This window comes from Thalassophryne amazonica, chromosome 4, assembly GCF_902500255.1.
Source record: "Thalassophryne amazonica chromosome 4, fThaAma1.1, whole genome shotgun sequence".
Lineage (NCBI taxonomy): Eukaryota > Metazoa > Chordata > Actinopteri > Batrachoidiformes > Batrachoididae > Thalassophryne > Thalassophryne amazonica.
In genome coordinates, this window is record NC_047106.1 from 58166600 (window position 1) to 58191788 (window position 25189).

The 25189-nt window shown below is 42.0% G+C and overlaps 1 protein-coding gene across 1 annotated transcript in view; it reads right to left on the reverse strand.

The window, feature by feature from the left end:
* Positions 1-17778, reverse strand: part of blmh (bleomycin hydrolase) — a 90300-nt gene extending 72522 nt beyond the window's left edge. The window contains exon 1 of the mRNA XM_034167941.1: positions 17654-17778. Within this exon, the coding sequence (XP_034023832.1) occupies positions 17654-17663 (10 nt within the window). The 5' untranslated portion in view covers positions 17664-17778. The remainder of the gene's footprint in view (positions 1-17653) is intronic.
* Between the last annotated feature and the right edge of the window lie 7411 nt (positions 17779-25189).

Below are 25189 nucleotides of genomic sequence, written 5' to 3' on the forward strand. Positions count from 1 at the left end.
AATCTTTTTTCCAATGAAAGAAAGCCTAGATTAATGAAAGAAAAGACACATAATCTTGTCTAAAATCCTGTTTGAACAGCACAATGTTTATTTTCCAGAGAGAAAAATTCTTACCGTGTTTCTTGATGGCACAGCTCGTTTTCCCTGTTTATCTTTCAGGTGTGTTCATGAAGCCAGCGACAATTCCACAAATTCTTGTCCTTCAGACTTTTTCAAACCATCTCTGACCGTGCTCCGTGGCAGACACGCTGCAAAATTCTTCTTTTAAAAACTTGAGAGCTCTAAAGGTTTGCGATGTCCACATGCTATGTTTAGCTTAAGCATCACGCACAAGCCACACAGCATCACCACAGCAACTAACCAGTCCCGCTTTACGACAATTGTCGTAACAGCCTGGCTTTGAGTGGCATTTATCCTCCACGAAGTTCCGCATATCAGAGGAAACTGATTTGTATCTGTAACACACAAATCAGTGTCCGCAGACTTATAAAACTTGCACGATGTCATAAAAAAAAAAAAAAAAAGCTTTGCAATAGACATTTTAAAAACCTCAGTGATGATTACAGAGTACAACACTAACAACCCCCCTCCTCCCCATGATGAAATCCGCGGAATTTCATGGATCCACAGAGTTTTCACAGCCCTGGTCATTTCATGACTGTATGTCTGTGCCTATGGGTCATTTACAGACAAACAGAAAGGATCATATTTGTGTTGCTCGCTTCATAAATGCGGTGTTTTTATAAGGTGTGGGATTTGAATTTTTTTGTAATACTTCCATGTCCTTCCTGCGCAGCCGGTCTGCTCTGTGTCAGCCTGATCCCACCAGTTCTCAGAAGCTAAGCAGAGCAGGACCTGGTTAGTACTCGGATGGGAGACCTCTTTGGAACACCAGCGGCTGTGTGTGTTTCTCTGGGTAAAACTGGAGTTGCGTCAGGAAGGGCATCCGGTGTAAAACTTGTGCCAATTACCAATGTGGATCTGGTTGCGTCTGCTGTGACGACCGCCAACAAAACCGGGAGCAGCCGAATGAACAACAACTTCCATGTCCTTCCTGATATGAGGCAGATTCCCGCAACTTTCAAAGAAAAGCTCCGTAGCTCAGTGGTAAAGTTGCTGACTGGCAGGCAGAGCTTTTGGAAGGTGTGAGTTCGCGTCCAGTGGGTGATGCGTTTTTCTCTCTCTCTCTTTTTTTTTTTTAATTATTCCACATAAGTGGCGCAATGTGGTTCCACATACCACATAACCAGCACCACGTGCTGCACCTGGCACTGCTCTTGCTCGCAAGACACCAACGCGTGCAGGTTCCAGCAGCATTGTATAGCAGCACACACAATATCAAAAGTGAAAGTAAAAAAGAAAAAGAGTTTGCAATATAAATATAAATGCACAATATAAATACCAGACATACTGATCAAATCTGGTTTACTGGCCACTTCTGGTCCTCTCATTCCAACCTCTGTCTTCCTGTACGCCTCCCTCCCCGAGTGAGGAGTTATACAGTTTGATGGCCTCAATGAGAAAGGAGATTTCAGTCTGTTGGTCCTGCACTTTGGGAAGGAGCAGTCTGTGGCTGAAGAGGCTTCTCTGGTTGCTAATGACTGTGCATTTTCGAATTCAGGAAAGGATTCGGCGGTCCTCTTGTAGCGAGCAGCCTGCAGTGAACACCAACCTCTTAAGCTTGCATGAAGCAAAAGTAATTAAAAAAAAACCTTCTCAAAGCAACCAGGGATTGAAATACATTTTAACCTTCCTTGCACTGGTGCTAGTAACAAAAAATTACTTGCACCAAAAAAAAGTTACTTGCACAACCAAAGTCAGTCTTATATCAACCTTAAACTCTTCTCTGATGTGTTAGAGGAGTGCGCTCATTTTAACGATATTGCGTGCTCGTTTAATGATATTGTGCGCACGTTTAAGCATCGTTTGAGTAAAAAAAAAAAAGGGCACGATCTACTTAAACGTGGCCAATTTGTAAAAGTGCACTCAATTATTCAATATGTCTTGAGACATAAATGCTGGACTATTAGTCAACAACCAGCAGACAGTGTAATACATTTCCCCATTATAAATGGATCTGGTCAGGGTATATCATCATGGTTTGGGCGCACAAGGACATACAGGACATATCATCTGGAGGATGATGCCATGAAAAAGGATGCTGAGGGTGAAGCGTCTCCCCGTCATGAGGATGACAATTTAGGTCATATTATGGAGTTCATTTTGAACGAAAGGAAAACGTGCGCACGTTTTATTAATTCGCGGGGTCAATTAAAGGAAAACGTTCCCACGAAATATAATGGCCAGGAAAATGTGCGCACATTTTATTAATTTGAGAGCACGTTTTATTAATTTGTGGGCTCAATTAAAGGAAAATGTGTGCACAAATTATCATGGCCAGAAAAAATATCACTTTAAGTGACCACTCCCAGGTTCCGTAAGGAACTGCAGCGGCAGCCAGTTTTGTTTTTTTTTTTTTTCACGTGTGTGCGCCGCTGGCGACGTTTGTCAGCTTTCCACAACAAATAGAGCACTGCAACTCGCTCCATGTGCGAGTCATAAACGCAGGGAAGATGAAGACAACACACTGGAAATTGTTTTTTCCCTCGTTTATTCCTTTATTGGTCATTCTACTGGTGCTTTATAGTTGATAAAATTTGGATAACGTTACTTGCACCAGTGCAAGTGCAGTATAAATTACGTGCACCGCTTGAATAATACGTGCACAAACTAGCACGTGCACGTACTATTTCGAGCAATGCAAACCATCACAGCCCAAGATCTGCCCGGTGTCAGATAAAACAGAGTGGGCTTTATTTAATTCTATTCAATGTCACTAACCATCTCTCATGTTAATAATACAGTAAATCCCCAGCGGATTAGAACGGAATTCACTCTTAAACTCCCGCAACTAAACCAAATTATCTTAGCGTCATATAATAACTGCTCAGTGAACGTCATCATCATCAAATTGCTTACTGTGATACGAGGTCTGTTAGAAAAGTATTCGACCTTTTTATTTTTTGCAACAACCTTATGGATTTGAATCATGTATGCTTGCATCAGCCAAGCTTGAACCTTCGTGCGCATGCGTGAGTTTTTCACGCCTGTGAGTTGCGTCATTCGCCTGTGAGCAGGCTTTGTGTGAGCAGTGGTCCACCCCCCTCGTCAGATTTTCATTGCGAGAAAATGTCTGAACGATTTGGAGTTTTGCTGAATCAAATTTTTCAAGAACTGGGAGAGACAGCCAGGTGGAAACCATTTGGAAGATTCGGATGGCTTTCAGGGATGATTCTATGGGCATCACACAGATTAAGGAGTGTTACAACCGGTTTAAAGACGGCGCACAATGGCTGAGGGCGCGCCTTGCTCCGAGCGACAGGCTGAAACGACCACATCATTTGTTGATCCAGGATGTCGTCTGACTACACATTGAGACAGACGTGCGGAGGAATTCGCGCGTTGGGACGGAGCCACATGGCGCCAGAACAAAAAGCAACGCCGTGATGAAGCCCACAGGACATATTGTGGCATGTCCAGCTTCGTCCACAATTTCTCGGATAGTCACACGACTGAAAAGCCACCGAAAGCCGTCTGAATCTTCCGAATGGTGCAAGAGCTGGGCATGTTACAACATATCCTGTGAGACCAACACGGAGGTGCTTTTGTCCCGCGCCATTAGCGGCTCCATGGCGAATTCCTCCGCTCCTCTTTCCATGACAAAAACTCCTGTAACAGTGGAATGTGCTGAAAAAGTGCTATGTCCACCTCTTCTGCCATTTCTCTGGTAGTCAGACGACGTCCCGGATCAACACAGTGTTCACTTTGGAAATGATCTGGCCGTTTCAGCCTGTCGATCGCCGCTCGGAGCGCCCTCAGCCATTGTGCGCCATCTTTAAACCTGTTGTACTCCTTAATCTGTGTGATGCCCATAGAATCTTCCCTGAAAGCCATCTGAATCTTCCGAATGGTTTCCACCTGGCTGTCTCTCACAGTTTCTGGAAAAATGTGATGCAGCAAAACTCCACATCGTTCAGACATTTTCCTCGCAATGAAAATCCGACGAGGGGGGTGGACGCCTGCTCACAGGCGAATGACGCAACCGACAGGCGTGAAAAAACTCATGCATGCGCACAAAGGTTCAAGCTTGGCTGATGCAAGCACACATGATTCAAATCCATAAGGTTGTTGCAAAAAATAAAAAGGTCGGATACTTTTCTAACAGACCTCGTATATCCTGTTATTTAACTCACTGAGTTAAATAAATGTTTTAAAGTGTGAAGTTGTCTGCGATTTTGTATGGTTTTACAGAGGGGTGAGACTTGACCTGTAGAACTTACTACTGTAAGATTAGAGACTGATTTTAATATTTCCTATTGACTGATCTTAAAATCAGTGATATTTCAGTCATAGGTGGTACCCCCAGTATCTGAGGAAGAATTATCCACAAGTGATAATTTCAAAATAATCCTAAAAACATATTCTTCCCGCTACACTCTGAATAACCTAGATAGCTATTTCCTACAACAAAGCCAACCACGCTAGTCAACAATCCCACATGACCAGATTCACGAAGTCACTGGAAATATCGCTATTGGGGCCAGTACTTCTCTCCAGGATTCTGTAGTATCAAGCAGATAAGCCACAACTTCCCCTGCAGGAGATTCTAGTCCAACGCAGGTTACTTCCCCGCCAAGGCTGTTAATAAATTACTTAGAAATACATATGTCATATATATTATTCATTTCAGACTCTCTAAACCCCATTTTAATACAGTGTTGCATTTCTGCTGGGGTTATGTGAAGTTAAGAGCCATGACTGTCAGCAAGTTTGCACTGGGTCAATATGTTCTTGATATCTCCACAGTAAGTTTCTGTACTCTTGTCTGCACCAAAAGTATATCTTGTAAAAGCGAAGCGCCTTTCATTATCTTGTTATCACATGAAAAGACGTAAACAGCACGTAGCGGTTCAACTAATACAAGGCCCTGCTTTTCACATCTTTAAAGTTTGACCTAGTTAGCCACATGGCCTAAACATGACATGGCATTTTTTGATCACGTAAGCACACACATGGGAGGATCACTTCTTTATCAATTATGTCAACTGAAGTATCATTTCAAGTTGACCTGAATTGGGAAACCATGCCAAGGAGGACCAAAGCAAGCTGATAAGGAGGTGAATGATATTTTGCATATCAAAGGAGAACAAAGGTGAGAGGACTGTGCAGTGGGTGGACCGTGGGAGAAGACCATTGTTGGACGGTGAAGATGGATGGGACTCTAACCAATCAACAGAGAGCAGATTCTGATTATAAAAATGTAGTGTACACAGAAAGTCTTCAGTCTTTTCTGCTGTCTCCCCTGCTGGTGATTTGCTAAGAATTACATTAGGAGGAGCCAGCCGAACAGATCCACAGAATGCAGTGTCTGCATAAATTCCCGCGCAAGAGGTCTGTCTTCCGGGACAATGTACATTATAAATTGAGACTGACTTCCTTATTTCGCATCAACGGACACGCGGGGTGTGCGACCTAAAGCCCCTTTCACATTGGCATATTCGTAGACCTGCTCATTGTGGCGTATCATCTATGCCGAGTTGAGCAGCTCTCCACCAACTTTTAGCAGCTCTACGTCGAGTTTTTCTCCCTACGCAGCAGTATGTTGAGGGCTACGCATGTAGGATGGAAGAAATTAAACATGTTTAACTTTCTTTGGCATAGAGCACTGGACAGTTTTAAGCAGGTCTGCGCAGCACATCGCTCCTGTACACAACCAAAAACTGAGTGCGTGAATCCAGAGGAATCAGCTGAGAACATAATCACACAGCCCACAGTGCCTGTGTGTTCAGAACAGGGAATCGAACCTCAACTCAGAAATCCAGAAACAGCAGGTCACTCTCTCTCCCTCTGTCGCTCTCTCTCTCTCTGTGTGTGTGTGTGTGTGTGTGTGTCTGATCAAACCTGTGACTTTAAAATAAAAGCCATGTCGCTGCATGTCGGTGCGCTCATCAAACGCCCTAATCGATCAGGTCTGATCAAACCTGAAAAGAGCTGTGACTCTTCAAAATAAAAAGCGCCATCGCTGCACGTCAGTGCGATCATCAGACGCCCTGATCGATCAGGTCCGATCAAATCAGCGGACCTGATTGGAACAACCGGAGCTTTAAAAGTTTAATGAGTCACAGCGCTTCATTCACAGCAACCTTTACCACAGCCAGACTCAGCAGCATCTTGACACAATGAAAATGATCCACCAAGACAAATAATAATAATAATAATAATAATAATGTTAAATGACTGTTTCTGACATGAACCACACCGTGCAGGAGAGGACAGACCACACATCCATAGAGGCAGAAAATAGCAGCTTTGACTACATACATGGCAGTAATGAAACTGTAAAACCCTCATGATACAGTCCACTGTTTTCCAAGTGCAGTGATGTGTTCTGCACAGCCGGCAGGAGTGAACTGGGTTTAAATAGCGGCAAGGTACACGCAACTGTGTGCACACATTAAAAAGCAAACATGCAGCTGCAAGCAGATCTATGAACATGGAAAAAGGCTGAGTATGCGCGTATTTTGGGCGTATTTAAATGAAACAACGCCGCAATACTCAGCTCTATGAATATGCCAATGTGAAACGGGCTTAAGGTAAATAGTTTTGCTCTTCACATGTTGATGTTTGGGTTCACAGGTATTTGACAGAAGTAAACAATTCCGCATCCAACCAGGATGTTGATGTCTTGGGTTTTCAGTTAAATACCATGGTAAAAGGGCCACGCCAACATGTGGAAAGGTAAAAACTCCACAAGGTATTAGGTCTCGCACTCCAACACGGCACGTACCCAATAAGCCACTTCAGCATCTCGGGTGAGCGGGGGCTGATGGGAAGGCATCAGGACAAACATATGTACAGTAGTGTTCAGAATAATAGTAGTGCTATGTGACTAAAAAGATTAATCCAGGTTTTGAGAATATTTCTTATTGTTACATGGGAAACAAGGTACCAGTAGATTCAGTAGATTCTCACAAATCCAACAAGACCAAGCATTCATGATGCACACTCTTAAGGCTATGAAAGTGGGCTATTAGTAAAAAAAAGTAGAAAAGGGGATGTTCACAATAATAGTAGCATCTGCTGTTGACGCTACAAACTCAAAACTATTATGTTCAAACTGCTTTTTTAGCAATCCTGTGAATCACTAAACTAGTATTTAGTTGTATAACCACAGTTTTTCATGATTTCTTCACATCTGCGAGACATTAATTTTGTTGGTTTGGAACCAAGATTTTGCTCATTTACTAGTGTGCTTGGGGTCACTGTCTTGTTGAAACACTCATTTCAAGGGCATGTCCTCTTCAGCATAAGGCAACATGACCTCTTCAAGTATTCTGACATATCCAAACTGATCCATGATACCTGGTATGCGATATATAGGCCCAACACCATAGCAGGAGAAATGCCCATATCATGATGCTTGCACCACCATGCTTCACTGTCTTCACTGTGAATTGTGGCTTGAATTCAGAGTTTGGGGTCGTCTCACAAACTGTCTGCGGCCCTTGGACCCAAAAAGAACAGTTTTACTCTCATCAGTTGACAAAATATTCCTCCATTTCTCTTTAGGCCAGTTGATGTGTTCTTTGGCAAATTGTAACCTCTTCTGCATGTCTTTTATTTAACAGAGGGACTTTGCAGGGGATTCTTGCAAATAAATTAGCTTCACACAGGTGTCTTCTAACTGTCACAGCACTTACAGGTAACTCCAGACTGTCTCTGATCTAGGGCTGAAACGATTAGTCGAGTAACTCGAATAATTCGATTACAAAAGATGTTTGAGGCAAATTCTGTGCCTCGAAGCTTCGTTTAACGTTGTAGTACATATGCCAGACCTGTGTGTGGTGCTGCACCGTCCACAGAAAAGAAAAAAACAGAAGACGAGCATAACAGCTAATCAAATTAGCACCAATAGCTACCGCTTTCCAACGTGACACACAGAGTAAAATAAAGCCTTTTAAGAGAAAGATGGTCCACGCTGATCATCTGAAATAGACTTACTGTGCATTTAAAGTGAAGCAGTGTGTTTGTCTATTTTTAAAAAACACACAGTCTGCTCGACGTGGAGAGGGACTATTGACCCAGTGGCCGGCTGCTGTCTCTCTCTGTGCCCGGTGTGAGGGGCTCTCAGACCGTGCAAGTCAGAGCTCTGTCCCCGGCTACACTGACAAACAGCTGAAGTCCACTCTTTCTTCTGCGTTTCCCTCAGACTCACACTGAGTGTTTGACTTTTTAATTTTTGCGTTTTTGGGCAACACACAACACTTCACAAACACGGTAACTTAAATAAAATAATAATAATAAAAAACCTGACTGCTAGGCTGCATGTTCAACCTCCAGCTGAAATACGTCTGCTGAAGAGAAAGAGGGATAAAAGAAAATCACGCAGGGACCCAGTCAATCAACCTTTATAAAAAACAAAACAAACAAAGAAACAAAAAAACAAACAAACAAACAAACAAAAAAAAAACTTAAAAAGTTAAATTTTACAGATTGGAGAAAACAAAATAGAAGGCCACATCCCATCGCCATTTCAGCAAAATGCCAACACTTTGGCGCAGTGACATTGTGCCATTACTTATGGACAGCCTTGGACTATTGATGTTTAAAACGCAGAAATACTTTTCATCCGATTACTCGATTAATCACCAGAATAATCGATAGAATATTCGATTAATAAAATAATCGATAGCTGCAGCCCTACTTTGATCATCCTGGAGCTGATCAATGGGTGAGCCTTTGCCATTCTTGTTATTCTTCTATCCATTTTGATGGTTGTTTTCCGGTTTCTTCCATGCGTCTCTAGTTTTTTTGTCCATTTTAAAGCATTGGAGATCATTGTAGATAAACAGCCTATAATTTTTTTCACCTGCGTATAAGTTTTCCCCTCTCCAATCAACTTTTTAAATCAAACTTCGCTGTTCTTCTGAACAATGTCTTGAACGTCCCATTTTCCTCAGGCTTTCAAAGAGAAAAGCATGTTCAACAGGTGCTGGCTTCATCCTTACATAGGGGACACCTGATTCACTCCTGTTTGTTCCACAAAATTGACGAACTCACTGACTGAATGCCACACTACTATTATTGTGAACACCCCCTTTTCTACTTTTTTTACTAATAGCCCAATTTGAGAATCTACAGGTACCTTGTTTCCCATGTAACAATAAGAAATCTACTCAAAACCTGGATTAATCTTTTTAGTCACATAGCACTACTATTATTCTGAACACTACTGTACGTGCTTGACGGCAGACGCGTATTCAACGCAATATCGCTCACTACTGTGTTCGGCAAGTGGCATTTCTCATCAAAAGTAAGCATAATAAATGTTTACCAGTACACTGGACTGTGTTGTTCCGGAAGCATATTGCATTCACTGGCTAAAATAAATAAATAAATAAAAAATTGACAGCTGATCTCATAATTACAACATCAGGATCTCGTAACTAGAAGAAAAGACAAGGTGTCTAAATTGTTTTATGTGTAGTCTTCCGTACTTCCAGTCCCTCAGCAAAGACGCGGGCTGAGCTCAGCCGATGATAACACACTGCAATTAAACACAAAGTGTAGATTTTCCCCTGAAGTGCTCCCGGATGACTGTCCAGGGAGGACCACGGGGCGTCTTTCAGCTTTCACTCACACAGCCCCACCGACCGCTGAGGGACACAGCGGGGCTCACTCCCACCCGGGCGCATGCCAGTCTGTGGGCCCCGTGACCTGCCTCGCTGGAGGAGTTTCATTCATCCAGGAACAGTTTCGGTGGAATCCCATACTTTGAGTGTGCCGTGGTGTGGATCACAGTGCAGTGCCGGAGGTTACAAATTGGCCGATTTTCGATTATCAATCAATCAATCAATTTTTTTATATAGCGCCAAATCACAACAAACAGTTGCCCCAAGGCGCTTTATATTGTAAGGCAAGGCCATACAATAATTATGTAAAACCCCAACGGTCAAACGACCCCCTGTGAGCAAGCACTTGGCTACAGTGGGAAGGAAAAACTCCCTTTAACAGGAAGAAACCTCCAGCAGAACCAGGCTCAGGGAGGGGCAGTCTTCTGCTGGGACTGGTTGGGGCTGAGGGAGAGAACCAGGAAAAAGACATGCTGTGGAGGGGAGCAGAGATCGATCACTAATGATTAAATGCAGAGTGGTGCATACAGAGCAAAAAGGAAGAAGAAACAGTGCATCATGGGAACCCCCCAGCAGTCTACGTCTATAGCAGCATAACTAAGGGATGGTTCAGGGTCACCTGATCCAGCCCTAACTATAAGCTTTAGCAAAAAGGAAAGTTTTAAGCCTAATCTTAAAAGTAGAGAGGGTGTCTGTCTCCCTGATCTGAATTGGGAGCTGGTTCCACAGGAGAGGAGCCTGAAAGCTGAAGGCTCTGCCTCCCATTCTACTCTTACAAACCCTAGGAACTACAGTAAGCCTGCAGTCTGAGAGCGAAGCGCTCTATTGGGGTGATATGGTACTACGAGGTCCCTAAGATAAGATGGGACCTGATTATTCAAAACCTTCTAAGTAAGAAGAAGAATTTTAAATTCTATTCTAGAATTAACAGGAAGCCAATGAAGAGAGGCCAATATGGGTGAGATATGCTCTCTCCTTCTAGTCCTCGTCAGTACTCTAGCTGCAGCATTTTGAATTAACTGAAGGCTTTTTAGGGAACTTTTAGGACAACCTGATAATAATGAATTACAATAGTCCAGCCTAGAGGAAATAAATGCATGAATTAGTTTTTCAGCATCACTCTGAGACAAGACCTTTCTGATTTTAGAGATATTGCGTAAATGCAAAAAAAGCAGTCCTACATATTTGTTTAATATGCGCTTTGAATGACATATCCTGATCAAAAATGACTCCAAGATTTCTCACAGTATTACTAGAGGTCAGGGTAATGCCATCCAGAGTAAGGATCTGGTTAGACACCATGTTTCTAAGATTTGTGGGGCCAAGTACAATAACTTCAGTTTTATCTGAGTTTAAAAGCAGGAAATTAGAGGTCATCCATGTCTTTATGTCTGTAAGACAATCCTGCAGTTTAGCTAATTGGTGTGTGTCCTCTGGCTTCATGGATAGATAAAGCTGGGTATCATCTGCGTAACAATGAAAATTTAAGCAATACCGTCTAATAATACTGCCTAAGGGAAGCATATATAAAGTGAATAAAATTGGTCCTAGCACAGAACCTTGTGGAACTCCATAATTAACTTTAGTCTGTGAAGAAGATTCCCCATTTACATGAACAAATTGTAATCTATTAGACAAATATGATTCAAACCACCGCAGCGCAGTGCCTTTAATACCTATGGCATGCTCTAATCTCTGTAATAAAATTTTATGGTCAACAGTATCAAAAGCAGCACTGAGGTCTAACAGAACAAGCACCGAGATGAGTCCACTGTCCGAGGCCATAAGAAGATCATTTGTAACCTTCACTAATGCTGTTTCTGTACTATGATGAATTCTAAAACCTGACTGAAACTCTTCAAATAGACCATTCCTCTGCAGATGATCAGTTAGCTGTTTTACAACTACCCTTTCAAGAATTTTGAGAGAAAAGGAAGGTTGGAGATTGGCCTATAATTAGCTAAGATAGCTGGGTCAAGTGATGGCTTTTTAAGTAATGGTTTAATTACTGCCACCTAAAAGCCTGTGGTACATAGCCAACTAACAAAGATAGATTGATCATATTTAAGATCGAAGCATTAAATAATGGTAGGGCTTCCTTGAGCAGCCTGGTAGGAATGGGGTCTAATAAACATGTTGATGGTTTGGATGAAGTAACTAATGAAAATAACTCAGACAGAACAATCGGAGAGAAAGAGTCTAACCAAATACCGGCATCACTGAAAGCAGCCAAAGATAACGATACGTCTCTGGGATGGTCATGAGTAATTCTTTCTCTAATAGTTAAAATTTTGTTAGCAAAGAAAGTCATGAAGTCATTACTAGTTAAAGTTAATGGAATACTCAGCTCAATAGAGCTCTGACTCTTTGTCAGCCTGGCTACAGTGCTGAAAAGAAACCTGGGGTTGTTCTTATTTTCTTCAATTAGTGATGAGTAGAAAGATGTCCTAGCTTTACGGAGGGCTTTTTTTATAGAGCAACAGACTCTTTTTCCAGGCTAAGTGAAAGATCTTCTAAATTAGTGAGACGCCATTTCCTCTCCAACTTACGGGTTATCTGCTTTAAGCTACGAGTTTGTGAGTTATACCACGGAGTCAGACACTTCTGATTTAAAGCTCTCTTTTTCAGAGGAGCTACAGCATCCAAAGTTGTCTTCAATGAGGATGTAAAACTATTGACGAGATACTCTATCTCCCTTACAGAGTTTAGGTAGCTACTCTGCACTGTGTTGTTATATGGCATTAGAGAACATAAAGAAGGAATCATATCCTTAAACCTAGTTACAGCGCTTTCTGAAAGACTTCTAGTGTAATGAAACTTATTCCCTACTGCTGGGTAGTCCATCAGAGTAAATGTAATGTATTAAGAAATGATCAGACAGAAGGGAGTTTTCAGGGAATACTGTTAAGTCTTCTATTTCCATACCATAAGTCAGAACAAGATCTAAGATATGATTAAAGTGGTGGGTGGACTCATTTACTTTTTGAGCAAAGCCAATAGAGTCTAATAATAGATTAAATGCAGTGTTGAGGCTGTCATTCTCAGCATCTGTGTGGATGTTAAAATCGCCCACTATAATTATCTTATCTGAGCTAAGCACTAAGTCAGACAAAAGGTCTGAAAATTCACAGAGAAACTCACAGTAACGACCAGGTGGACGATAGATAATAACAAATAAAACTGTTTTTTGGGACTTCCAATTTGGATGGACAAGACTAAGAGACAAGCTTTCAAATGAATTAAAGCTCTGTCTGGGTTTTTGATTAATTAATAAGCTGGAATGGAAGATTGCTGCTAATCCTCCGCCCCGGCCCGTGCTACGAGCATTCTGACAGTTAGTGTGACTCGGGGGTGTTGACTCATTTAAACTAACATATTCATCCTGCTGTAACCAGGTTTCTGTTAGGCAGAATAAATCAATATGTTGATCAATTATTATATCATTTACCAACAGGGACTTAGAAGAGAGAGACCTAATGTTTAATAGACCACATTTAACTGTTTTAGTCTGTGGTGCAGTTGAAGGTGCTATATTATTTTTTCTTTCTGAATTTTTATGCTTAAATAGATTTTTGCTGGTTATTGGTAGTCTGGGAGCAGGCACCGTCTCTACGGGGATGGGGTAATGAGGGGATGGCAGGGGGAGAGAAGCTGCAGAGAGGTGTGTAAGACTACAACTCTGCTTCCTGGTCCCAACCCTGGATAGTCACGGGTTGGAGGATTTAAGAAAATTGGCCAGATTTCTAGAAATGAGAGCTGCTCCATCCAAAGTGGGATGGATGCCGTCTCTCCTAACAAGACCAGGTTTTCCCCAGAAGCTTTGCCAATTATCTATGAAGCCCACCTCATTTTTTGGACACCACTCAGACAGCCAGCAATTCAAGGAGAACATGCGGCTAAACATGTCACTCCCGGTCCGATTGGGGAGGGGCCCAGAGAAAACTACAGAGTCCGACATTGTTTTTGCAAAGTTACACACCGATTTAATGTTAATTTTAGTGACCTCCGATTGGCGTAACCGGGTGTCATTACTGCCGACGTGAATTACAATCTTACCAAATTTACGCTTAGCCTTAGCCAGCAGTTTCAAATTTCCTTCAATGTCGCCTGCTCTGGCCCCCCGGAAGACAATTGACTATGGTTGCTGGTGTCGCTAACTTCACATTTCTCAAAACAGAGTCGCCAATAACCAGAGTTTGATCCACGGCGGGTGTGTCGTCGAGTGGGGAAAAACGGTTAGAAATGTGAACGGGTTGGCGGTGTACACGGGGCTTCTGTTTAGGGCTACGCTTCCTCCTCACAGTCACCCAGTCAGCCTGCTTTCCCGGCTGCTCGGGATCTGCCAGGGGGGAACTAACGGCGGCTAAGCTACCTTGGTCCGCACCGACTACAGGGGCCTGGCTAGCTGTAGAATTTTCCACGGTGCGGAGCCGAGTCTCCAATTCGCCCAGCCTGGCCTCCAAAGCTACGAATAAGCTACACTTATTACAAGTACCGTTACTGCTAAAGGAGGCCGAGGAATAACTAAACATTTCACACCCAGAGCAGAAAAGTGCGGGAGAGACAGGAGAAGCCGCCATGCTAAATCGGCTAAGAGCTAGTAGCTACGCTAAGCTAGCGGATTCCTAAAAACACGCAAAGTGAATAATGTGTAAATAATTTAGAGGTGATTCAGCAGAAGGAGTGCTTTAGTTAAGGCACGTAAAGATTACACTGGGAAACAAATCGTAATCTAGATAACTAGATCAATCTAACTGCGCAGATTAAACAGCTAACAGATACAGAAAAACACCGCTGTGCTCCGGAACAGGAAGTGATACAATACCGCAGTGAGAGCCAACCACCAGTAGAGAAAATGGTTGAAAATGATTATGACTTGGGAATTCTCGTGCTTGTCTTTACCGAGGGACTGGTAGTACAGTCACTTGCCCAGTTCTGGATCATTGCCTTTTCTGGATCACTGCTGTAGTATTTGCGCCGCCGTTTCTCGTAATCAGCGCGAATAAGCTAATACTTGATACCAATGGAAAGACTGATGTTTTGTCTACAAACGACCACAAGCTCGACCGGATCCAGCCATCTTTGTGATCAGCAGAGGAATCCGAACAGCCGGTCTCTGTGGTGTGCGTGTTTTCTGACTCACTCATTCGTGCAAGTGTGAAAGTAGTAAGAAGTAGCAAAGGTGAGTTAGCCATTCAGCGTCACTGGTTCTAGAGTGGGAAAATGCTTACTTACATCGGTAGAAAATGTCAGTGTGTTATGTCGTGCTGTTTAATTGCTGCACGCATTTCTCTCTTTGCCGGTTGTGGATCACTGAAGCAGCAGCCTCGTGTCAGTACGTGTGAGCCATGTGTACTTTGGGGATCATCTCAACATCACGTATGGGCATGAATGTGGGGGCTTTTAGTTTTTAAATTCAGGAGAAATCTCACCTCCACACATTTAAAACCCTCCTTTGTTCTCCATCTCTAACAATATAAGGTGCAAAATGATAGCAAGTTGGGGCATCATGTGCTATCCTGACCCACTTCATTGAGTTAAAAGCTTAGGGGGAGATGTCAAAGTCCAAGAATGTTTATTACCACTGATTTTATTTTATCTTCATTTATGTATTATTTAAAAACCCTCCATTTTTTGCTCGTAAAAACGTATAATGGTGCCTTTCAAAACTAAGTAAATTCTCATTTAATAAGTATAATTTATATCATTTTGTGTTCAAAACACATTTTTGGGCAAAGTGTGTATCATTCTGCATTAGAAGGGCTCCAGCCAGATGCCAGGAATGACCCCAAAGTGACACAGTGTCGTGATCCAGAACCGGGCAAAATGATCCATTTCCGGCAAATATTTGCACCACACATAATGTGGCTTCACACTTTAAGTAGAATTGCTACCCCATCCTGACTTTTTCAGCTAGATAACATCCAAATACCCAATACAGCAATACCCAATAAAGGATATTCAGGTGCATTATGGCTCCGTATAGCGGGACTTTCAAAAAAGTGATCCAGAACTGGGCAAATGACTGTACGGAAGCACACTGTACAGAAGTGATTACACACACACACACACACACACACACACACACACACACACACAAAATAAATAAAAAACATAAAAATAGCCCGATCTCGTAATTACGAGATCCCGATGTCGTAATTATGAGATCTTTTCTTGGAATTACAGTCACTTGCCCAGTTCCGGATCATTGCCAGTTCCGGACCACTGCTGTAGTTTTTGCGCCGCCGTTTCTCGTAATCAGCACGAATAAGCTAATACTTGGTACCAATGGAAAGATTGATGTTTTGTCTACAAACGACCACAAGCTCGACCGGATCCAGCCGTCCTTGTGATCAGCGGAGGAATTAAAACATCCCGGTGTCTGCGGTGTGCGCGCTTTTTCTGACTCACTCATTCCTGCAAGTTTTAAAGTAACGATCTCTAAAACGTAGCAAAGGTGAGTTAGCCGTTCTGTGTTTTTGGTTCTAGAGTGGGAAAATACTTACTTACTTGGGTAGAAAATGTTAGTGTGTTATGTCTTGCTGTTTAATTGCTGCGCACATTTATCTCCGACGCGAAAATTTGCCAGTTGCGGATCACTGAAGCAGCAGCCTTGTGTCTGTAGTTATAAGTCAATGTGGACTTTTGGGATCATCTTAACATCACGAATGGGCATGAATGTGGGGGCTTTTATTTTTTAAATTCGGGAGAAATCTCACCTCCACACTTCATTTTTTTGCTCGTAAAAACGTATAACGGCGCTTTTCGAAACTAAGTAAATTCTCATTTAATAAGTATTATTTCTATCATTTTGTGTTCAAAACACATTCTCGGGCACAGTGTGTATCATTCTGCATTAGAATGACTCCAGCCAGATGCCAGGAATGCCCCCAAAGTGACGCAGTGTGTAGTGATCCGGAACTGGCAAAAGTGATCCGTTTCTGGCAAATGTTTGCACCACACATAATGTGGCTTCACACTTTAAGTAGAAGCGCTACTCCACCCAGACTTTTTCAGCTAAATAACATCCAAATACCCAATACAACAATACACAATAAAGGACATTCAGTTGCATTATGGCTCCGTATAGCGGGACTTTAAAAAAGGTGATCCGGAACTGGGCAACCGTCTGTACGAGATCAGCGGTCAAAATTTTTATTTTTTTTTAAATACAGTGAATGCAATACGCTTCCGTAACCGATAGCTGCGCACATGCCTTTGTTTGACCCGATAGCCACCAACCTCCGCGCATGCGTACTTGTAATGCTGAAGTTGCTTACTGCAGTTAGGTGTACCATGTAGATCATGTAGATTAAGTGTCTTGTCCAAGGACACAGGCAGGTAGCCTGAGTAGGATTCAAACCCAGGTCTAGATACTGGCAGGCCAACTTCTTGTCCACTCTGCAACCTGGGTGGATAAGAAGCTGCTTGATAAAGCAAGACTCAATCACCCCTAGACTTAAACACACAAACACAAATGCTAATGGGTTTTATTGAAGCTTTTGTCACGCTACATCAGCATTTCCACAGCGCCCTCTGATGGTCAAAACCGATAAGGTTTGTGTCCATTCTGGTGGTGTCCGACTCCTGTAACCAAGGTCCCGAGGACCGAACACCGAAGTCATACTCGTGCCGGTTAGCTACACGGGCTAACAGCACACATTTACAGCTGCCTTAAGCATAGCTTAAACAAATAAAACCATCACAGATAAAAATAAAAAAAAACCTGTCTCTACACCTCGGCTACTGCCGGCAATCTATGGAAGTAAAGTGCCAACATAAAGTGAAACAAATTACAGCAGAGTCATGCTAGCAGCTTAGCATGCTAAAACAATATCATTGCTTGGAACATTAATTAGCGCTCTGTGTCGCTCAGCTGTGACAGCTTTCGGTCTACGCAAATGAAACCAGCTTACACAAGAGGAGGAAAAGAGGGGAGGAGGATAAAATATTCCACGTACCAGCTTCCATATTTAGAATGAATTTGGAGAGAAACGATACACACACACTTCAGAGCTCGTGTTTCATCTTGAAGCACCACACACACGGGCCAAACTTAGATTCGTGGGCTGGATGTCACGTGATGATGCTGACGCGCCAGGGGACGCATCGAGAACAGTCAACACTTGATGCAGACGGAAACGAACACTTACAGTCTGTACAATCTGTGTCCCAAACCAGTTTGCAGATTGTTTCCATAGGCGGAGGTAGCAGGAGGTGGAACTGTCTGCTCCTCCCCCATCACCACTTTTTGACCTGGATTTTAGAATGTTCCTGAAACAAGCACATGAAGACAACCCAAATATAAGTAATTTTAACAAATGTATTACTTTTTTATTATTTGTATTGTCATTAATTGTATTCGTAAGGTCGGTGCGAGGCGAGAACTCATATTTCTGTGACTGGCCCCTCGGTGAAAACACACTTGGGCTGTGTGCTGTTTTATTGAAATCAGCCGTTTTTTTAAATAAGCGTTTTCAGCATCTTGGGCACGTAGGGGCTGATGGGAAGGCATCGGGACAGACAAATGCACGTGCTTGACGGCAGACGTGTAATCAATGTAATATCGCTCACTACTGCCTGCAGTAAATGGCATTTATCATCAAAAGTAAGCATAAAAATGTTAATAAATGCTAACAAAGTACTGACAGCTGCGCACATCCGCCCTTTTCAGGTTTCAAATCCCGCCAAACCTCGGAGAGGTCACCGCTCTGCAAGATCTCAGTAACATTGAGAACTGCATTGATACGCTCTGATACGCTGCACTTTAACCGCTGCACACGGACAACACAATTAACATCGCAACGTAAAACTATTTTTATATTGTGCCTAAAACTCTTGTGAATATATTCTCTGGGTTTATAGACGCTGTTATTGCGTTTGTTTTATGTAAACGTGAGAATCACAGGCTGTCTCTCCGTTATTTTCAATGGGAGCTGCTGTGAGCTACACTCGTTTCCTGATCATGTCGTTCTGGGGGAATGTGAAGTTTGCTCTTTAACATCTTGATTATTGTTCTTTACAACACTGTTTGTCCTCTTTGTTCCAGACTAATATATATAATATGTCTGAAATTCAGTCAGCGCTTATTAAATTCCACGCAGATTAAACGTAGCAGACACGGATTTTTTGTTATAATTGTTTTAGCAAGTTTTCAGGGTATCATGCAGCAGTCTCTTATTAACGTGATGAAAAGCATAAAAAAATGACATTTTTGTAGTATAATATTCATTACAATTGTCATCGTGTGGATTCTCTATGTTGTTTTGACTGCAGCGATCCTCTGGCACACAAGGGATTATGGGATACGTGAAAACTCCGAATGTGGATTCTCTATATGTTGTTTGACTGCAGCGACTCTCTGGCACGCAAGGGATTATGGGATACATGAAAACTCCTTAATGGCTTTGTTAGTCCCAATAGCCGCCGACTGGAAGCGCGCGCCGCACATGTGTACTGGTGATGCTGAGCTCGCTTATTGTCTCTAACTTGCTTCTAACAACCAGCTGACAGCTATCATTGCCTGGAACAATCAAGCTGACCTAAAATGAACCGTTGTACATTAAATTGACTTTGAAAAGTGACCAAATTACATTTATATGTATTGAGTTTGGTGATGTTTTCACCGAGAAACTCTGCCCCTCGAGGTTAATCTGCCTGGATACCGACCTTGAGAATATGCCAAAATAAATTCACAACTTCACAATGAGGAAATAACTGTTGACTGTTTTATGTGATAATGGGCTTCATAACTGCAACATTTTCTGTGTAGTGGTCAGTGAACTGGTATTTTGATGTTTGCATTAAACAGAACAGTACCATGTGGCATGTGTTTAATATAAATACCCGTTTAACTTTGTTTACAGCCATCGTGCACACAATAATTGACACATCAAAAGGAATGATTTTCCCACACTGTAGACTCCTCGTAGATGTAATGTGTCAATCTCGTATCAACACATTTTAAGTGCAATCTCCAATTTCCGGTCTTCTTAACTGCAGCAAAGGCGGAAGAGGAAAGTTTTGCAGTTCCATGAATGGCCACTTGAGTCTTGCTCTAAAGGCAAGTCACTCCGCAGACACCTGTGTTAAAATCCCCAACTTTATAGCAGAAATGAACATGTTTACAGCCTGGTACACAATAAATAATCTAATTAATACAGTACACAATAAATAACCAAGTAGCCAGTAAATCAGTATTGATTGCTATGTCTGGTATTTACATTTGTGTTTTATATTTATATTTGCAAAGTGCTTTTTTTTTTTTTTTTTTTTTTTTTTTTTTACTTTCACTTTTGATACTCTGTGTGCTTCTTACCCCATGTGCCGCTATACAATGCTGCTGGAACCTCAGTTTCTCGTCTTCCCAAGGGATCAATAAATTTCTGTCTAATCTAATCTAATCAATTAATTAATTAAGATAAAAAAACAATGGTTTTGGTCTCTATAACTAGTTATAGATTTTCATTACAACCATGTGGCGGGTGATTAAAAACACAATTAAGATATTTTAAGTCACAAAGTCATGAATAATTGGGTGGGGCCACTTTGAGTGACAGCCCTTATATGCCGGTAAGCAGGTCCACAGCTCCACTGCTAGTTGCTGTGGACCGAATACAAAAATCTGAGGTAGTACTGCTTGCTGTACAGCTAATTGTGTGAAAGGATCATGTCTCACATCACATCTCTTTAAATGACCATATTTGGCTTGATTCCTTTCCATCTGATTTGATGAATCCTGTGTTCATAATGTTTTTTTTACACTGTAAATTTTTATTTTTTATTAATTTTATTGATCTCATTGTCCAAGTCTCCTTTGTAAGGTGACCTTGGACTCTTTCAGTGGCACCTATGAATAAAATGTATTATTATTATCATTATTATTGCTCTCCTCTTTTGTTTAAAGACTTCTGATGCTGTTGTGAATAAGGTCTGAGTTATTTAGGGCCCTTTCACACATAGTACAAATAAGTACAAATCAGGGCGAATCACGGCGGAACAACTCATATGATCGAACCACGAAAACATCGAGCCGGCAGGCAGGTGTGAATGAACCTACTGCAACGTTGTCGTGCACAAGCATGCACGACACCGTCACAGCGGGAACACAGTGCGAGAGGTTGGTAAGGTTAGACCTTACTTGTGTGAAGCGCCTTGAGGCAACTTTGTTGTGATTTGGTGCTATATCAATGAAATAAATTGAAATTGAGCAGCTGGAGCATGTATCACCACATCGTGCTGCTGTGGAAGAAAAAAATACATGCCACCCACAGGATTCGCACCTGAATTTACAAAAGCTCTGATTGCCAGCCAGGAAATTTATCACTGAGCTTCCATCACTGTCCTGTAAAAGATGCGGAAAAATGCCTGAAATCAACAAGAGCATGAACGGATTTTTTTTTTAAATAGAAAAAGCGCTGTGATAACTGACCAAACGGCGTTTGTTACAGTGTATTTCTGCTGATACGAGACTGAAAGTGGTGTATTTGTCGCACTGTTGGCTTGCCAAATAGTCCCGCGGCGTGCCAATCATAGGACACACGTGTCCTGTCAGACCGCCTGCTGCGTGTCCACATGAACTGACAGTCCATTTCAGCTGGAACAGCCTGTCAATGTGTGCACTCTCCAGCCCGTTGCAAAAGCGATATATGTTTTTATGTATTTCCACATGAGGACAGCAAGCACGCACGTGTCTGTCAAAACACGGTATGTGTTCTGCAGCTGTGACGTCCAGGACCAGAGACAGCCAGCCATGCCCCCTATCTATTCAGCACACAGACCAAGGTGTCACTCTGTGATCAGATGAGAGGCGCCTCGCCTGCAGGGGGCGTGAACCACACACGCACGTGTTGGGGGGAGCGTGGGGAGCGCACGAAACACACGTACACGTGTTGTGGGGGAAGCTGACACTGTGGCACGTCACGTGTACTCGGCAACTCCATAGTCGTGGGGGCACTTAGACAAATTTTACATCCAGCTCGACAGACCTAAACTCTGTAAGGGAGTTAGAGTATCTCGTCAATAGTTTTACATCCTCTTTGAAGACAACTTTGGATGCTGTAGCTCCTCTGAAAAAGAGAGCTTTAAATCAGAAGTGTCTGACTCCGTGGTATAACTCACAAACTCGTAGCTTAAAGCAGATAACCCGTAAGTTGGAGAGGAAATGGCGTCTCACTAATTTAGAAGATCTTCACTTAGCCTGGAAAAAGAGTTTGTTGCTCTATAAAAAAGCCCTCCGTAAAGCTAGGACATCTTTCTACTCATCACTAATTGATGAAAATAAGAATAACCTCAGGTTTCTTTTCAGCACTGTAGCTAGGCTGACAAAGAGTCAGAGCTCTATTGAGCTGAGTATTCCATTAACTTTAACTAGTAATGACTTCATGACTTTCTTTGCTAACAAAATTTTGACTATTAGAGAAAAAATTACTCATAACCATCCCAAAGATGTATCGTTATCTTTGGCTGCTTTCAGTGATGCTGGTATTTGGTTAGACTCTTTCTCTCAGATTGTTCTGAGTTATTTTCATTGGTTGCTTCGTCCAAACCATCGGCATGTTTATTGGACCCCATTCCTGCCAGGCTGCTCAAGGAAGTCTTACCATTATTTAATGCTTCAATCTTAAATATGATCAATCTATCTTTGTTAGTTGGTTATGTACCACAGGCCTTTAAGGTGGCAGTAATTAAACCATTACTTAAAAAGCCATCACTTGACCCAGCTATCTTAGCTAATTATAGGCCAATTTCCAACCTTCCTTTTCTCTCAAAGATTCTTGAGAGGGTAGTTGTAAAACAGCTAACTGATCACCTGCAGAGGAATGGTCTATTTGAAGAGTTTCAGTCAGGTTTTAGAATTCATCATAGTACAGAAACAGCATTAGTGAAGGTTACAAATGATCTTCTTATGGCTTCGGACAGTGGACTTATCTCTGTGCTTGTTCTGTTGGACCTCAGTGCTGCTTTTGATACTGTTGACCATAAAATTTTATTACAGAGATTAGAGCATGTCATAGGTATTAAAGGCACTGCGCTGCGGTGGTTTGAATCATATTTGTCTAATAGATTACAGTTTGTTCATGTAAATGGGGAATCTTCTTCACAGACTAAAGTTAATTATGGAGTTCCACAAGGTTCTGTGCTAGGACCAATTTTATTCACTTTATACATGCTTCCCTTAGGCAGTATTATTAGACGGTATTGCTTAAATTTTCATTGTTACGCAGATGATACCCAGCTTTATCTATCCATGAAGCCAGAGGATACACACCAATTAGCTAAACTGCAGGATTGTCTTACAGACATAAAGACATGGATGACCTCTAATTTCCTGCTTTTAAACTCAGATAAAACTGAAGTTATTGTACTTGGCCCCACAAATCTTAGAAGCATGGTGTCTAACCAGATCGTTACTCTGGATGGCATTTCCCTGATCTCTAGTAATACTGTGAGAAATCTTGGAGTCATTTTGATCAGGATATGTCATTCAAAGCGCATATTAAACAAATATGTAGGACTGCCTTTTTGCATTTACGCAATATCTCTAAAATCAGAAAGGTCTTGTCTCAGAGTGATGCTGAAAAACTAATTCATGCATTTATTTCCTCTAGGCTGGACTATTGTAATTCATTATTATCAGGTTGTCCTAAAAGTTCCCTAAAAAGCCTTCAGTTGGTTCAGAATGCTGCAGCTACAGTACTGACGGGGACTAGCAGGAGAGAGCATATCTCACCCGTGTTGGCCTCTCTTCATTGGCTTCCTGTTAATTCTAGAATAGAATTTAAAATTCTTCTTCTTACTTATAAGGTTTTGAATAATCAGGTCCCATCTTATCTTAGGGACCTCGTAGTACCATATTACCCCATTAGAGCGCTTCGTTCTCAGACTGCGGGCTTACTTGTAGTTCCTAGGGTTTGTAAGAGTAGAATGGGAGGCAGAGCCTTCAGCTTTCAGGCTCCTCTCCTGTGGAACCAGCTCCCAATTCAGATCAGGGAGACAGATACCCTCTCTACTTTTAAGATTAGGCTTAAAACTTTCCTTTTCGCTAAGGCTTATAGTTAGGGCTGGATCGGGTGACCCTGGACCATCCCTTGGTTATGCTGCTTTAGACGTAGATTGTGGGGGGGTTCCCATGATGCACTGTTTCTTTCATTTTTTGCTCCGTATGCATCACTCTTCATTTAATCATTAGTGGTCGATCTCTGCCCCCCTTCACGACATGTCTTTTTCCTGGTTTTTTCCCTCAGCCCCAACCAGTCTCAGCAGAAGACTGCCCCTCCCTGAGCCTGGTTCTGTAGCAGCATTCTGAACCAACTGAAGGCTTTTTAGGGAACTTTTAGGACAACCTGATAATAATGAATTACAATAGTCCAGCCTAGAGGAAATAAATGCATGAATTAGTTTTTCAGCATCACTCTGAGACAAGACCTTTCTGATTTTAGAGATATTGCGTAAATGCAAAAAGGCAGTCCTACATATTTGTTTAATATGCGCTTTGAATGACATATCCTGATCAAAAATGACTCCAAGATTTCTCACAGTATTACTAGAGATCAGGGAAATGCCATCCAGAGTAACGATCTGGTTAGACACCATGCTTCTAAGATTTGTGGGGCCAAGTACAATAACTTCAGTTTTATCTGAGTTTAAAAGCAGGAAATTAGAGGTCATCCATGTCTTTATGTCTGTAAGACAATCCTGCAGTTTAGCTAATTGGTGTGTGTCCTCTGGCTTCATGGATAGATAAAGCTGGGTATCATCTGCGTAACAATGAAAATTTAAGCAATGCTGTCTAATAATACTGCCTAAGGGAAGCATGTATAAAGTGAATAAAATTGGTCCTAGCACAGAACCTTGTGGAACTCCATAATTAACCTTAGTCTGTGAAGAAGATTCCCCATTTACATGAACAAATTGTAATCTATTAGATAAATATGATTCAAACCACCGCAGCGCAGTGCCTTTAAAACCAGACTGTCGATTTGTGCCTTAGCCCAGTAGCATTGTTAGCTGAGTCAAATAATCCTGGCAGACTGTCATTCTTCCTCACATTTTCTTGCAAAACCACCACAGTAGGAAAGATGATGAAAACATGGATGCAGCACATCCAGGGGTGTATTTTTGTTCCAGAGCATCTTCAGCTTTTGATGTCAGTTGTAATTTGTAGCAAGGTCTGTCCAAGTTAGCAAAATGGTTATTTTCTCTTTAAAGTAAATAAATTATTACTCAGATATCAGTACAGCACACAATACACAATACTCCATTTCAGTTCTGATATCAGCCAAAATTATTTGTTCAGGCAGGTGGTTAATTCAGCACATGGACTATGTCCTTTTAGGAGATGCAACCTGAAAGAAATTGGAGAGTAAGGTGGTGGCAGGGGAGGGAGCATTTAGCATGGAATGGTGGTTTGTAAAATGACTTTGGAGGTTAAGAAGTGGCCAAGTTCGGTCCTCGAGAACCACATTCCTGACTCTCTTAGTTGTCTCCCTGCTCCA